This window comes from Penicillium daleae (genome assembly GCF_028827525.1).
Source record: "Penicillium daleae strain IBT 16125 chromosome Unknown utg000004l_segment0_segment0, whole genome shotgun sequence".
Classification (NCBI taxonomy): Eukaryota; Fungi; Ascomycota; class Eurotiomycetes; order Eurotiales; family Aspergillaceae; genus Penicillium; species Penicillium daleae.
Window position 1 is genome coordinate 466,121 of NW_026623152.1, and position 14,517 is coordinate 480,637.

The 14,517-nt window shown below is 53.3% G+C and overlaps 6 protein-coding genes across 6 annotated transcripts; 3 read left to right on the plus strand and 3 right to left on the minus strand.

Annotated features, from left to right (window-relative positions):
- Positions 1-1,395: 1,395 nt before the first annotated feature.
- N7458_003890 (eukaryotic translation initiation factor 3 subunit D) lies at positions 1,396-3,279 on the plus strand (the record flags this gene model as incomplete). The annotated part of the gene is made up of 2 exons (XM_056907272.1): positions 1,396-1,603; positions 1,721-3,279. The coding sequence occupies 2 exons, from the start codon at positions 1,396-1,398 to the stop codon at positions 3,277-3,279; spliced, it is 1,767 nt and encodes a 588-aa protein (XP_056767999.1).
- Positions 3,280-3,454: 175 nt separating this feature from the next.
- Positions 3,455-4,261, minus strand: N7458_003891 (uncharacterized protein; the record flags this gene model as incomplete). Its single annotated transcript, XM_056907273.1, has 1 exon — positions 3,455-4,261. The coding sequence occupies one exon, from the start codon at positions 4,259-4,261 to the stop codon at positions 3,455-3,457; it is 807 nt and encodes a 268-aa protein (XP_056768000.1).
- A 919-nt stretch (positions 4,262-5,180) lies between these two features.
- Positions 5,181-5,654, plus strand: N7458_003892 (DUF1203 domain-containing protein; the record flags this gene model as incomplete). The annotated part of the gene is made up of 1 exon (XM_056907274.1): positions 5,181-5,654. The coding sequence occupies one exon, from the start codon at positions 5,181-5,183 to the stop codon at positions 5,652-5,654; it is 474 nt and encodes a 157-aa protein (XP_056768001.1).
- Positions 5,655-6,194: 540 nt separating this feature from the next.
- flbB lies at positions 6,195-7,650 on the minus strand (the record flags this gene model as incomplete). The annotated part of the gene is made up of 4 exons (XM_056907275.1): positions 6,195-6,657; positions 6,731-7,282; positions 7,343-7,430; positions 7,488-7,650. 4 exons carry the CDS (start codon positions 7,648-7,650, stop codon positions 6,195-6,197), a joined length of 1,266 nt encoding a protein of 421 aa, XP_056768002.1.
- A 1,286-nt stretch (positions 7,651-8,936) lies between these two features.
- On the plus strand, positions 8,937-10,741 carry N7458_003894 (uncharacterized protein; the record flags this gene model as incomplete). Its single annotated transcript, XM_056907276.1, has 2 exons — positions 8,937-9,180; positions 9,231-10,741. The coding sequence occupies 2 exons, from the start codon at positions 8,937-8,939 to the stop codon at positions 10,739-10,741; spliced, it is 1,755 nt and encodes a 584-aa protein (XP_056768003.1).
- Positions 10,742-11,478: 737 nt separating this feature from the next.
- On the minus strand, positions 11,479-14,312 carry N7458_003895 (putative arsenite resistance protein Ars2; the record flags this gene model as incomplete). Its single annotated transcript, XM_056907277.1, has 3 exons — positions 11,479-12,078; positions 12,144-14,143; positions 14,216-14,312. 3 exons carry the CDS (start codon positions 14,310-14,312, stop codon positions 11,479-11,481), a joined length of 2,697 nt encoding a protein of 898 aa, XP_056768004.1.
- Positions 14,313-14,517: the final 205 nt, after the last annotated feature.

Sequence of the window (14,517 nt, forward strand, 5' to 3'; positions counted from 1 at the left end):
TAGATAACATCGATTTGCCCACTCGGAGGGATATCCTTTGAGAAGAGTGGACCATACAATGGCAGCCATCATGCAGGTACAGGAACCATCTGCTTGGTAAAATCCAGCTGAACCCATCAATTGGGACTGCTGAGATGATTGACCGAGGCTCCAGGGCTGCGGTTCGGCGAGCCTCTCAACCGAGCCCTAAGCGAGACTGTCTTGGCTGTCGATCATCACTGGTCCAAGCTCGATTTGTTGATCTTGTCGAATGCAGCCAGTAATTGCCATGATCTCACGATTTATATCGAGTCCCGTAGTCTGCGGGTCGATGGTCGAGGCTTCTCTGTTCCTGGTGGTCGGGAGGTAGGATTGTTCTTATCAGTGGAGCCCCATGCTGGGGTCGCATCGTCCAGTGAGATCAACTCGCAACTGCCAAGAAGCATGACCCACTGAGAAGATCGTCAATAACCCGGTTCGCCGACAGGTCTGTCGAATCGTGGAGATGTGAGAAGTTGATAATGTGAAAAAGCAAATCTGCATTGTCCTGGCTATGTTTATGCGTCTAATTTGTCACGAATGAGCGGATATTGCGGCACGTCTACCGGAACTCGGCCTTGCCCTTCATCTGAACAGTCGAGATAAGCATACAGTCGCTGATTGCCTATACTCGATCTGGACGATGGTGATTCCTCTGGAACCAAGAGTAATGGTTCATCTCGATCGTGGTACTAGTTGGAATCTCGGGTCCAATTCTGCAAGCGAGACGCTACCAAGGCTCTTGGTACCGCTATTGGTGATCCTAGTCGTCATGATCATCAATCTTGATAGAACTGAGGTTTCTTTACGTGAAGAGAACTGCAGATACTGCAACAAGAAGGCACCATATGGGGTTGAAATCAGTGGTAAACAAGACACAATCTGTGATGTATCAACTTCTTGTTTCTGTAATTATTTTCCAATCAGCCCTTCGGGACAATTTACATTATGCCAAACAATTGATTGGGCTTTTTGTGGGCGTTCTATCAAAGAGACTTCTTGTACTTGGCTGTCTTTCCCTCTTGTGCAATAAGACTCAAATTTGGGCTTTTTAGTCTAGGGCTTACTGATGACATCAATGACATGATAGCAAATATAGTAAGTAATTTAAACATAATGAAGCCTTTATTCACAGTTTTCTATATTTCTGACCTCTGAAAGGGTAAGAGAACACTCTGAAGGGACACTCCAGTAGAAAACTGTATACTTCAGTGCCTGTTCCACAGCACGTGATGTGGCGGTGCTCACCGCTCGGCGGGCGGCACCAGCCACATTCTCGCGACACAAAAACTTCCTGCCGATAATCATTCACCCCACGCTCATTATCCACAACCCACCGTTAGTCCTTCGTGTCGTCGGTGCATACATATTTTGACAATGGCTCCGATTTCCATCGCGGACCTCGTCGCCGCTCTGCCGGCTGAGGATGCCTGGGGTCCCGCCACCTCAGGCGACAACATGCTCGAGGGCGTTCCTTATGCTCCTTTCTCAAAGGGCGACAAGTTGGGCCGCATGGCCGACTGGACTGCTGAGTCCAAGGACCGTGCTGGTCAGGGTCGCCAGCAGTACAACCGCAACTTCAGAGGTAAGGGATGACTTTTTTGCGCCATAATTTTCTTTGTGTTGTTCTTTACCATCCCACCGGATGATCCACACTGCTGAGCAAGTATCTCTAACATTTTTTTTTTCTTCCCAAATGCAGATCAGCAGGTGTACGGCGCCGGTTCCAACAGTCTGTTCACTATTCAGACTGCCGAAGACGAGTCTTCCTTCTCCGTTGTCGACAACACTCGCACCTCCACTAAGCGTACCTTCGGCCGTGGAGGTGGCACCGTTTTCCGTGGCCGTGGTGGCCAGCGTGGTGGTCAGCTCCAGCGCGGTGGTGCTCGTGGTGGCTTCCAGCGTGCTGGTGCTGGTCGTGGCCAGGACCGCTTCTATGATCAGCGTGGTAACCGTGGTGGCCGCGGCGGCCGTCGCTTCGGCTGGAAGGACTATGACAAGCCTCAGCGCACTCGTGAGCCTTCGGTCAACATTCGCCCCGAGTGGCACATGATCGAGGAGGTTGACTTCAACCGCCTGTCCAAGCTGAACCTGGAGGCCCCCGAGGGTGAGGACCTCGAGTCTTACGGTTTCCTGCACTACTACGATCGCTCCTACGACAAGGTCCCCGTCAAGGGCGCCGAGCGCAAGCTCCAGAGCCTCGAGCGTGCTGCCTACAATGTCACCACCTCGCAGGATCCCGTTATCCACGAGCTCGCCGAGAAGAACGAGGCCACCGTCTTTGCTACCTCCGACATTCTCTCCATGCTCATGTGTGCCACTCGCAGTGTGTACTCTTGGGACATTATCATCGTCCACCAGGGTGGCAAGATCTACCTTGACAAGCGCGCCGGTGCCTCTATCGACCTGGTGACCGTGAACGAGAACGCCTACGATGCCCCTCTCGAGGTTTCCGAGGCCTCGGGCAAGCAGGAGCAGATCAACACTCCCAGCGCTCTGGCCATGGAGGCCACCTTCATCAACCACAACTTCGCTCTCCAGACCGTGACCGAGTCCGACCAGGCCAAGGTCACCTTCACCCACCCCAACCCCTTCTACAACGAGGCCGAGGAGACCGAGCCCCTCGCCTCCAAGGGCTACAAGTACCGCCGCTTCGACATTGGCCTCGAGCGCGACGAGGAGCCCCTCAAGCTGATCGTCCGTACCGAGGTCGACGCCATGATGAAGAACCCTACCGGCGGCGCCGACCAGCAGCTGGTCGTCAAGGCCCTGAACGAGTTCGACAGCAAGGCCCCCGGCTCCGGCAACGCTCTCGACTGGCGCAGCAAGCTCGCCTCCCAGCGTGGTGCGGTCCTGGCCACCGAGATGAAGAACAACTCCTCCAAGCTCGCCCGCTGGACCACCCAGGCTATCCTGGCCAAGGCCGATGGCATGAAGCTCGGCTTCGTGTCTCGGATCAGCCCCCGCTCTGCCGCTGGCCACGTCGTTCTGGGCGTTGCTGGCTACAAGCCTCGCGAGTTTGCCGCGCAGATGAACCTGAACCTCAGCAACGGTTGGGGTATCGTCCGCACCGTTGTCGACCGTATCCGCGGGCTGGATGCCGATGAGCCGGTTGATGCTGTTAAGAAGTACGTTCTGATCAAGGATCCCAACCGCAATGTCCTGCGTCTGTACAGCGTGCCTCCTTCCACCTTTGACGAGGATGAGGAGGCCGAGGCCGAGGAGAAGGAGGTGGAGGATGAGGAGAATGATGAGGAGTAGATATATGCTCCTAATTCGTTTGGATGATGTGCTTTTCCTATTGCTTGGACTAGAGATTCTTACCTTTTTCACCTATTTTTCTTGGATGTGCATACGTTGCAAAAGTTTGATAAGAAATGACATGAGCCTCGTTACGATCTATCACCGAGTTTCTATCCTTTTTATGGTATCAGCTCTAGACCTGAAACGTAAGTATATTCAAAGCTGCGCAGACTATAATACATGTGAAGATTGAAGATAAACCCATTCCTTCCAACGCCCATGACACTTTTATGTACACACTTTCTTCCATCTTGACCAACCCATTCAACTTCTCCCCCGGTAATTCTTCTCTTCTTCTTTCTCCTCTTGTTCTTTCTTCTTCTTCTTCTTCTTCTTCTTCTTCTTCTTCTTCTCCTTCTTCCTCCTCCTCCTCCTCCTCTTCATCTCCAGATCCATCCACCTCCCCAAACTGCCTACAAATCTCCTCCCGAATCACCCTCGTATCATCCATAAACTGCTCTATCTCCTCAAGCCCATCAAAAAACCTCCCACAATCAACCCCCATCTCCCAAAGCAAATCAATCATCTCCACACACTTCCGCTGCTTCTTCTTAACCTTCTCATCAAACTGCCCCCTCAATCCCTCAGTCTGCGCCGCCAAATACCGCGCAAAATCCGGCCGAGTCGCACCCAGCTCCTCGCATTTTTCCCATACCCCCCCTTCCAACCAATTCTGCTCCTTCGCCACAACACTCGCGTTATGCAGAAAGTTCTCACACGCCTGCAGTTGCGTCTCCTGATCCCAGGGTCGCGCAATAAAGCTCACTGGACGTAGATTATACGGTTCGAGCCGTTGTCGGTGCTCGTCCAGAATAGCTGCCAAGTCTGGGTGGAATTCCAGGTATCCTGATACCCAGTCTTCTGTCACGCGGAACCCGTGGGTACCCCCGCGCTTGTCGAGCAATGAATTGGCCATGTCTTTGATGGTAGACGGGGCCATGTCTTGTCCTCCCTCGTGGACTTGGATGATCCAGTTGTAGAGGGTGTTTTCTTCTGTTCGGGATAGGTGGAATTGCTTGCGGCGGCGGCGTGGAGATGGTTTCCTGGGTGCGCGTGGAAAGCTGGATTTGACGCGTGCGCGGAGAGTGGGCTCTGGGATGGCGTTTTGGAGGGCTGCTTCGTGGGTGGAGGTGTATTTTCCCGTTTTGAGGCCGGTTATGGCTAGGGCGAGTCTGTCTGCTGGTTTTATTCGGTGTTTGGGGGTGTTTTGGAGGCATGATTGAGGGTGCTGGGGGTGTGTGTTTAGTCTACCTCGTAGACGGGAGATTAATCTTAGATGGATGAAGGGGTTTCGCGTCTGGCGCTTATCAGACGCGACGAGCTGGTTTTGGATAGATCAGTCAAGTATACTTCAACAATGGATGGATTTATCTAGTGTACAGTAGAATATGAGGCTAGAACTTTTCCGTTTTCAAGTCTTATGCTTTATGGTCGGGATTGTCTGTCGGCCTGTAATCTACGAGGGTCGGGCTTAGTTCGCTCCATACTCTACGAACTTCGGGGGTAGTCTATATCCAGACTATACCATAATAGCTATCCTAAATCCATATAAGTCCGATAGGCTACTTTAATAACAAACTACGTTATCATTCAACTCATGCTACTGGATAATTCAAACCCACAAACACCCCGCCACCTACAACTCCTCCTCGCCCAGTGATTGGCCATATCGAAAGCATACAACAACGATAAATAGCCCAGCCCAAGACTCTCCCCGAATACCTTCACAAAACCAACCTCCATTCTACATCCATTCTTGCGCACTAATAAGCTATCGCAATGTAAGCAATCAACCTCATCCACTGCCACGTAAATCCAGTCCTAACATCCACCACCCTCTAGAACCTCACACATCCAAAATGCTCAAATTCACCGCACTCCCCACCCCCCTAACCCCCGACACCAGCCATCCAGCCCTCATCAAACCCGTCACCCAACCCTCCTCCTTCCCCTGCCGCCGCTGCCTCCAAGACGGCCGCCCAGGCGAAGAAATGCTGCTCCTCCCGTACAACCCCTTCACCCCCACCCCTAGCTCCACCAGCACATCGCCATCCCCATCACCCTACACAGGGCCAGGGCCGATCTACGTGCACCGCAGCGAGTGCGCACACTACCAGTGCGATGGGTCTGTCCCCGAGCAGCAGAGGAGACGGCTGGTCGCTGTTCGGGCGTATGATGTGGAGAATATGATGGTTGGGTTTGCGATTGTGAAGGGGGAGGAATTGGGGGTCAAGGCGGGGGAGTTGCTGGAGGATGAGGAGGTGAAGTTTTTGCATGTTTATTATGCGGGGCCAGGGTGTTTTGCTGTTCGGATTGATAGAGGTGGGGAGTAGTGAGTTGAGAACTCGAGATGGATGCTGGAGAACAGACTGTATTGGAAGAAGCTGAGTCGGCCTAGTTCGGATCAACCAAGCACAGAGACAAGCGATGAGACAGTAAGAAGTAGTCAATCCAAAAGTGAGAACAGTTAAAAACGAATGCTTGAACTCCCCGGGCCCACGCTCAGCCTGGGCCATTTTCAGTATATACATCTCCAGAACAATAGGAAAGTCCCTTCAAAAGTCAAACACAAAAGTGGAGATCAGAACCCGGCTAGATAGAAGTGGCGGAGGTGCTCTGAGTAGAAAGTAGGGAATAGGGAACACAAGAGATGGGGATAGGAAAGGGAATTGGGCAATTTCAAGCCATACAAACACCGAAACCAAGCGAATCGAATCGAGAGCAAATCTTCCAAACTGGCGCCCAATTTCCCTCTCCAGAGCGCGGAAAAACAGTTTTCAAACGTCAGAATCATAATCGTTTCCCTTCAAGATCGAAGAGGTTGTCCCCGCCCTCAAAAAGTCGCACACTTGAGTGCTCAACATTTCACCATATCAAGCATACATCGAGTCATCCCCGACCCGGGCCACGCTCAAATCCACGGTCGTGCCCAGCACGCTACTCAAACAGTCGATGAGCTCAAAGTCCTCAACAACGGCACCAAAACCATAGCAGCGGACTTTGGTGTTTAGCGTCTCGACGATAACCTTGATGTCGTCGCGGCTGAGCGAGTGATACAGCTCGTGGTTCTTCAAGCACTGCAGCGCCATGATTGGTGTAATCTGGCCGTCGGTGACGAGTTGGCGACTAAGATTGAGCAGAGTTCCAAGGTTAGCGAGAGGCAGGTCATAGGTCTTATGTGGGTATGCCTGTTCGGGGGTGGTGTTGGCGATGTAGCTGGGTGGTGGGCAGGTGGCCATCAAAGCATGACCGGAGAAGGGCATGTCCTCGTCGTCGGCCTCGGTGATGGAACGACGGCAGAGGTAGTCGGTGTGTTCCCGACAGGGGCCTTCGAGTCTGTAAATGGAGAGGATAAGGGTTAGAAGGGGTTGAGATAATAAGAAACTTGACTATTCGAGACATGACATACGTCAAGATAAAGTCTACCTGGAGCTGTGGGTCGCTCTCAAAAACACCGCGCATTGTTGGTATGGGGGTGTCGACAACCTGGCCCGCAGACCGGTCCAATCCCAGGTTTTCATTCGGACTCGCGTGATATACTTGCTGCTGAGGCACGAAGCCCATCGGGGGAGAAACATCCGCGTGTTCTACACCACCAGTCGCTTGTGGACTCAAGCCGGTGGAAATTGAAGTTGCTGGTGTGACATTCTGATTGCTGGTAGCGTTGGTGAAGGCGGCTGTATTTGATCCCGAGCTGCTAGCTGCGACGGGGCTCGACTGGAATCCAGCCAGCGAGCCACGCTCAGCCATCCGCTGCTCCAGTTCGGGGGCATAGTTGATACCGTGAGCGGCCAGAATTTCCTTCAGAATTTCATTCTCGGTTCGCGCCGTATGGAGCATTTCCTTGTGTTGTTGAACCGTGACGTTCGCATCGGAAATTTCAGTGGTGTAAGCCTCCCGCAATCGTGACACCTCGGTCTCCAGAGCTCGCATGTATTGTTCCTTTCGCTCGCGATGGGTCCTGCGACAGTCTGGTCAACCAAATTTGCCAATTATCAAACGCACGTCCTTTGATCCGTACCTCTGAGCTTGGCGATTCAGCTCCTGTCGTCGAGTAAGCGCGGGCTTGCTGTCGGGCTTGGGGCCGCGGCGTTTCGGCGCCGCACCCTCTACAGATCAAACACAAAGATTAGATCGGAATCGATTGTCGCAGAAGCTTCACCTACCTCGAGTCACCTTCTTGGGACCTGCAAAGATCTTGAAGAACTCAGTGCCAAAGGTACCTCTGGTTGGAGTTTCGGGTTGCGCTTCAGCTGGAATGGCAGGCACCGGGTATCCCGTCGAGGCGGGCATCCCCGGCGCGAAGTTAGCAGGCGAAGTCAAGGCCATGGTTGTGAGAGATGCAAATCGAGTTGGAATGTCTCTGATTCTAAGCCAGGGAGGAGTGCTCCATGGCTCGCATCGCGATGGGACAACCCGCCCCCAGATCGGACCCGATCTCATCGAAAGCACGGTCGGTCGCGATCGATCGGGAGAACGGGAGCTGGGAAAGCTTGGAAACTACTCACCAGGGAGCTGCTGCGTGTTCAAAGGGTACACCCCGCCCGACGCCATCGTGAAAAAAGGACAGTCAGTGATCGGGAAGTGTCAGAGACAAGAATGAGGAAGGGATTCAAGGTTTCAACGGTGGCCGAAAGGGAGTTTGGAAGGGAGGAAAGCCTGAGCGGGCGCCGTTTGGGGTTGGGTTTGGGGGGAAGAAGGCGGGCACAAAGTGGATGTGATGGATCGCAGCGTGATCAGAGTGGAGATCGAGTAGAGCATTGAAGAAGAAAAAGAGGGATGATTATTGACGAAAATGTATGGAGGGTGCTAAGTGGGTTACACTGCGAGAGATCTGAGATTCCTGAATTTTGTACTTTCCAAGTCATCGTGATCAGCCTGGATTCCTTCCGCTGCACCGTTCACACTGCCACACTACCTACGACTCAGCCCAGCAACAGAGGACAACCCAAGTCTTACGAGAGATTGCCGAGTTAGTTACTCTGTGTGAGCGCCAGTCTAGCCAAGATTGAGCACAAGGAGACTAATAGCCCTTCTGTTCGTCAAGCTGGGCTCCACAAACGGTGTGGCGGGGCTGGCCCTTTTGGCTTGGCCTTATGGGACCCTCAATGGCAGGCTATAGAGGATACACTAAAATAAAAGAATCCCAAGTGATTCAAATAGACAAGCGTATAAGTCACTCCGTCGTATGCTCATTGTCGACTGCTTACTCCTATAGTGCCCCATGACGATGAGATATCCAGAGTATAAACCACCACAGTCCAATCCTACCAACCACTAGAGAATAACTAATCTCCCATAACACCTCCAACTAGATAGCTAAAATCAATCTGCAAGTCTCCCAATAACCCAAAATCCATCCTCCAAGACGCCAATAGTCCCACAAACTGCTGCACTGGAAGGCGGCCCTTCTCGTCCATCGTGACAAATACTTGCCGCCAACGAGCCACCCACCTCCATCCTTCCTCAATGCCCCCCCACCTCCAATGACCAGAATGACCCAGTCCTGTATCCAGGTACACCTATGACCATCCAGAATTCCAGGAAATTACTCGCACACCATCCCAGGGTCTTTCCATCCAGGCATACTCTCCCACCAAATCGGGTGTCGCCCCATGGAGATCCTCGTCCATGTCGCCGCGCCCAGTTCCACCCGCGACGACACCCGATACCGCGCTCAAGTCGCTGCCATCCGCGCCTTTGAGCCGATCTCGCGTCAGTTGCTGAGCTCAGATAATGCCAAAGATGGAGCATCAGCAGGAGCAGGAGCAGCTCTACCCCCTCCACCTGCAGCTATCCCGGGGATGCAGAAAATGCAGAGCCCCCCACAGCAGAGTGCTCCTCTTTGCTGCTACGGGCGTCCGAGCTCATTTCCGCGCCATCCTCGGTCTCGTGCCCGTCTGCAGAAGATGCAAGAGCGGCAATAGCTGGCCAGGATAATGGGGCATGCCAGACTAGCAGCGATAGTCGCTGTGACCGGGGTTTGAAGGACCTACGGAAAAAGAAGCCGGCAGGCAATCCACCATCGCCTGGAAAGGCCGATTGTGCACAATCAGATCCCGCTGTGCATAGCACCGCGACTGCCACTGCTGTTACTCCAATCGCAAATTCAAATCCATGTCCATGTCTACGGCACGATCTTCAGCCGATCCTACCTAGTCCTGGTCCAGGGACAAATCAAATCAGGCCCAGTCCACTGGTCTCAGAGCCAGCGCCTGTGGGCGAGACCCGTGAACATGAGCCTCCAATCGCGGCGGACTCGCTCGAGAGCGTAATCAGCGTGATCCCAGACTCGCAGCCAGAACTGGCTGTATGCGCTGAACAACCGTCTCACCTAGCAACGAGGTGTCCAGCATTACTGCACGAGGAAGATCAACCGGGCCGCTCACCTAAACGGCGGCGGGTCGGACCCTTCCCTGTGGGCCAGACTATCAGTGAAGCTGCAGCAGTAGAAAGTACCATCACTTCATGCTCAGCACACCATGTCGAAAGGGCACTTTCAAGAGACGCAGACAAAAGTCCATCTGCTCTCCCGACGCAGGGTCCGCATTCCCACGCACTTGCCAATGCTTCTTCCTCAGTCCCTTCTCAGGTCTCCAATCCTGTTTCTGCGCATGCTAAGGTCCTCGAAACGGAGACTCGTCCTCAACAGCAGCAGCAACAACAACAACCACCTTCTTCTGATAAAGATGACCCTTCCCTTAACCATAATGATACACTCCTCTCCACTCTCCCCCTCACCCTCCGACCCCCTCCACCCCCAATCTCCACCTCCACCTTCACAACACACATCACTCCAACCCTATCCATGCTCACCGAGCGACTCAAACCCGCCCGCACATATAAGCCAATCCATGAAGCCCGGGAGCTAGACGCCCTCGAACGCGGATACTGGGCCATGCGTATCAACATCGCACGAACAGGGCCAGACCCAGCGCAAACCCAAGAACAATGTCAAAAAGAGACCAACACAAAAAACGGCCCTCCTTCTGTCCCTACCCCTGGCACTGGTCCTAGTTCTACCTCTACCTCTACAACCCCCCAACCCTGGACCGAAACCCAATTCACTCACTTCTGGACCTTCCTTGCCGGCTTCATCGCCAGAGATGCCCGCGCAGGATGGGGCGTCTGGTGTATCGCCGAACACATCGAAACTGAAACTGAAACCCAGACACCCATCCACACCAACACAAACACAACCAAAGATCAAGACAACTATCAAGATCCAAATACGGCTATACATACAGCCACACCTACAACAGACGACGCATTCATACCGATCCTACTTAAAATCTACGCGTGGGGCGAGGTCGCCATGCATATCTATCTGATGTTGTATCTTGCCAGTGAGCGGCGGGTTCGTGGGATGGGGTTGCGGTGGGTGGATTCGTGGGGGGAGGTCGTTATTCAGATGCCTTGATCTTTTTATGGGATTGATTGATTGTTTGTTTGTTGGTTGGTGTTTTTGGGGGGATATGTTGTATGAGTGAGACTGGCGTTTGATTGACTTGTGTTTTGTGGAGTTTGGAATAGATTATAGACATAGATATACCCTGATATGAGAATATGAGATTTGGTGTTGCTAGTTTTGTGAAATATCATGGCTAGCATATGACATGATCAGTCTACAAGTCTACCTAACTAACTAGTCTAAGATTATCTGACAACGACCATTCGTTCTACAGGGATGACCGCGATACCCCGAAGACTTTCTCAGTCCTATATACAGCCTACAAGTTCCCTACAAACCCTTCAAGAAACTTTCACTTCAATCTTCCATTTGTCTCTCAATTTACGACCGACTCGGATATTGTACATGCTGAACAAATAGGGTGCAAGATAAAACACAAAAGAGAATTGACCGAGGGGGGAAAACGGACGCAAAGACAATTGGACAAAGCTAAGAAAAATATTCCACAAGTAGATATCCTCAAAACAAGATATGACGTGACACCAAAACGGAAAACATTAGACGCACCCGGTGAATTCAACCCGGATCCACAGTTGAACGCCAACGCCGGCGAGATTTGTTGGTTGAGAAAAAAAAAAGGGAGGGGGGGGAAGGGAAGGTAGATTTCAGAAAAAGGAAAATTAGGTTAGAGAATGAAGTGTAACCGGGCGTTAATGGTTATGGAAGGTTGGAATAAGTGAGCAAAGCTAATAATTTAGCTCTCCGCTGCCAGATCCACCCACAGCGTCCAAGTCCTCATAGCTCTTCAGGCTACGGCCCTGCACTGCTTCACGCGGGGGAATGCCCTGTGGGCCTCCACCACCGCCCATGGAGTCGGGGAAGGGGTTGGGGGGAACCATGTTGGCGGCTGGGTGGCCAGGTGGAACGGAGAAATTGGCAGGAAGACGACCGCCAGGACCATACATGCCAGGCATACGAACAGGGCTGAGGCGTCCGCTGCCGTTAGGAGGGCGGCGACGGTCATAGGGACCAGCTCGGTGGCTATGTTGACGGTGTCCGCCACGCCGCATGACGCCCGGCTGGTGCAGGTTTGCACCATCCCCAGCAGCAATGCCATTGCCGCCCCAAGAGCCGCCTGCGCCCGCGAGGCCGGGCATGCCTCCGGGGGTAAATCCAGGAAGAGCCCCTGGGTTCCCGAGATAAGGCACATTCTGCAGGCTAAACCCACGGGGGGTGCCGCCCTGGCCATGGCCGGAAGCAAGAGGGAAGTGACCGTTGCTATTGGCATCGGAACGGGATGGAGCGATTCGTGAAGGATCCAAGACATAGGCATTCACGAGGGACAGCTGCGATTGGAGGTTAGTGTGACTGTGTCGTGTGCGAATTCGGATAAGCAAGGGGAAACACTTACATTACCCTGGATTTTCTCAAACCACTCGGCGTGACGCTTCTCAATGTGCTTGCGCCAGAAGTTCTCCGCCTTGAACAGCTTGGCGCACTCGGGCACCTTGCATCGGTACCGGTCGTCAGTCTCCTGCTTGACATACTTGGCGAGCTCCTCGTCGAGGGCTTCCTCCACAGGCTTGCCGCCAAGTTTGCGCAGGTCGGCCATTTCAGGTTCCAGGATTTGCAATAGCTTATCCTCAAAGGTCTTGACCCAGTTGAATGCGCGCTGTAGCTGTTGTTCCGACTTGGGAACGCGCTGAGGACGCCTCTCCTGCACGGGTGAAGCCCGTTCTTCTCCATCCTCACTCGGCTCCTTCTTCTTGACAGGGAAAGGTTGCCCCAGGGCACTGGCACGAGCGACCTCCTTGGCTTGATTAGAGAGACCGGTGCGAGGACGACGAAGGTGGCCACCTGGGCATTTGCGACCAAGCTCGTGAACGGAGTCACTTTCAAAAACGCAGAAGAAGCAGAAGTTGTGGACGCGGCGCAGATACTCGACCATCAAATCCAACTTCTTCTTCTTTGCCAAAACCTCTTCATCGTCAACATCATCGTCCTCGGAGATTTCTCTCTCCTCGCCCTCCTCCATCTCACCATCGTCAGCACCGTCTTCATCGAACCCGTTCTTATGCTTCTTGACACTGACGGGCCCAGTCACGGGAGGCTGAAGCCAGCCCTTGCCGCGAAGGTCCTCGACCCGTTCTTCGATCTTGCTGTAACCATCCACCTCTCCCATCTCGCCGTCCATCCGAGCGACCAGTCGTCGAGCCAGCTCAAGATCACGGTCGATGCGCTCAGGGGCAGAGAACAAGTCCCATAGTGCCTTCTTGCGGGGATGGGCTGGAGGAACGTGAACACCAACGTGACAAGTAAAATCGCCGTGGACCGGATCGTGAATCGTCTTGTCATTCACAGCCTCAAGCGCCTTCTGAGCTCCGCTGATAGTCACAGTCTCACTCATGCCATTATCATGATCCATCTCCTCCTCGCGACCATCTCCCCGGTCCACAATATTTGTTGTGTCGCCACCAGGGTGCAACATGATCCAGCCCATGCGGTGGAACTTCTTGGACGGGTTTGGATCGCTGAGGCTGAGCCACTTGAAGCCACCATCATTCTCTCCAAGGTGTTCCTTGCAAAACTCCTCAATCTTCTCACGACTCACATTTGGCGCAAGAGTCTTGATGAGCAAGGCAGGTTGAGACAGAGCCTCGTCGCGGAGTTCGCCTCCACGAACAGGGAGTAGATCCAGGACTCCCAATGTTTCCCCAACGGCGGTGGTCTCGCCTTCTTCCTTCTCAATGACACCACCAGCACCGTCGCTTTCGCTCTTGTAAATGCCCTCGAGCGTAAAATCGTCAAACAATCCGCCATTGAGATCCTGCTCCCACTGCTCGTATGCTCCCTTTCGGAAGTTTAGCAGACGACTGCGAATCGGGTCTCGTACTTCGGTATTGTACCGCTCTTTGAACCACTCTTCCTCGCGATGTTGTTGCACAAATGCTCTAGCCAACTTGATCTGAAGATCCACCTTGTATGTATCGTAGGCAGCTTGGATTTGCGCGCGTTCCTTATCCCGGTCCTCACGGGCTTCGCGCTCGCCCTTGAGACGACTCGAAGGGAGCCGACCGCCATGCCTAGCGCGTTCCTTTTCCTCGTCAATGGCTTGTTCGGCTCTCCACCATTCAGCAAACCAGGTGAACCCGACTTGGAAATCCAGACTGAGTGGGTCAGGAAGAGGATTCGTTGGGAGGGGCCGCTTGCCAGAGTCTTGGCCTGGGATGTAACGGTCGATATTCGTAACATTGGGGGAAGGAAGGCGTCGGCGATCTTCACGGTCACGAGCAGCTTGATCACGGGAGTTGTTGTAGAAATCATCTCGAGGGCGACGCTCGGTAGGCTCGTAGCGATCAATCATGGGAGAGCGGGAACGGCCACGACCACGGCCACGGCGATCTTGAGAAACTAAGAGAAGTTGGTCAGTAAACGGTCTTGCGCTTCTCCAACCGACTAGGGACCCAGAATATAGCAACATACCTGGCGACCGGCGGCGGTACTCTGCTGGTGCTCTACCGAAGGAGTCCGCATCGCGATTCCTTCCAGGAGACGCATCATAGCCTTCATATGAATCCATCTTGTCCCGTACCAGTGACTCTGAGGGAATTGTTGAGTCACGGCTTCAATCGCGAACCGTTGTCTGTAAGGGACTCCGACGCGGGGGCAACCGTCAAAGAAAGAAACCTCAGTAGTTTCAATCAAAGTTGTCGCAGAGGGCGCGGGAAGCTAAGATTCGGCATCGTCAATATAAGGCCAGGAAATTTGGAAGACAGAGCGGAAGA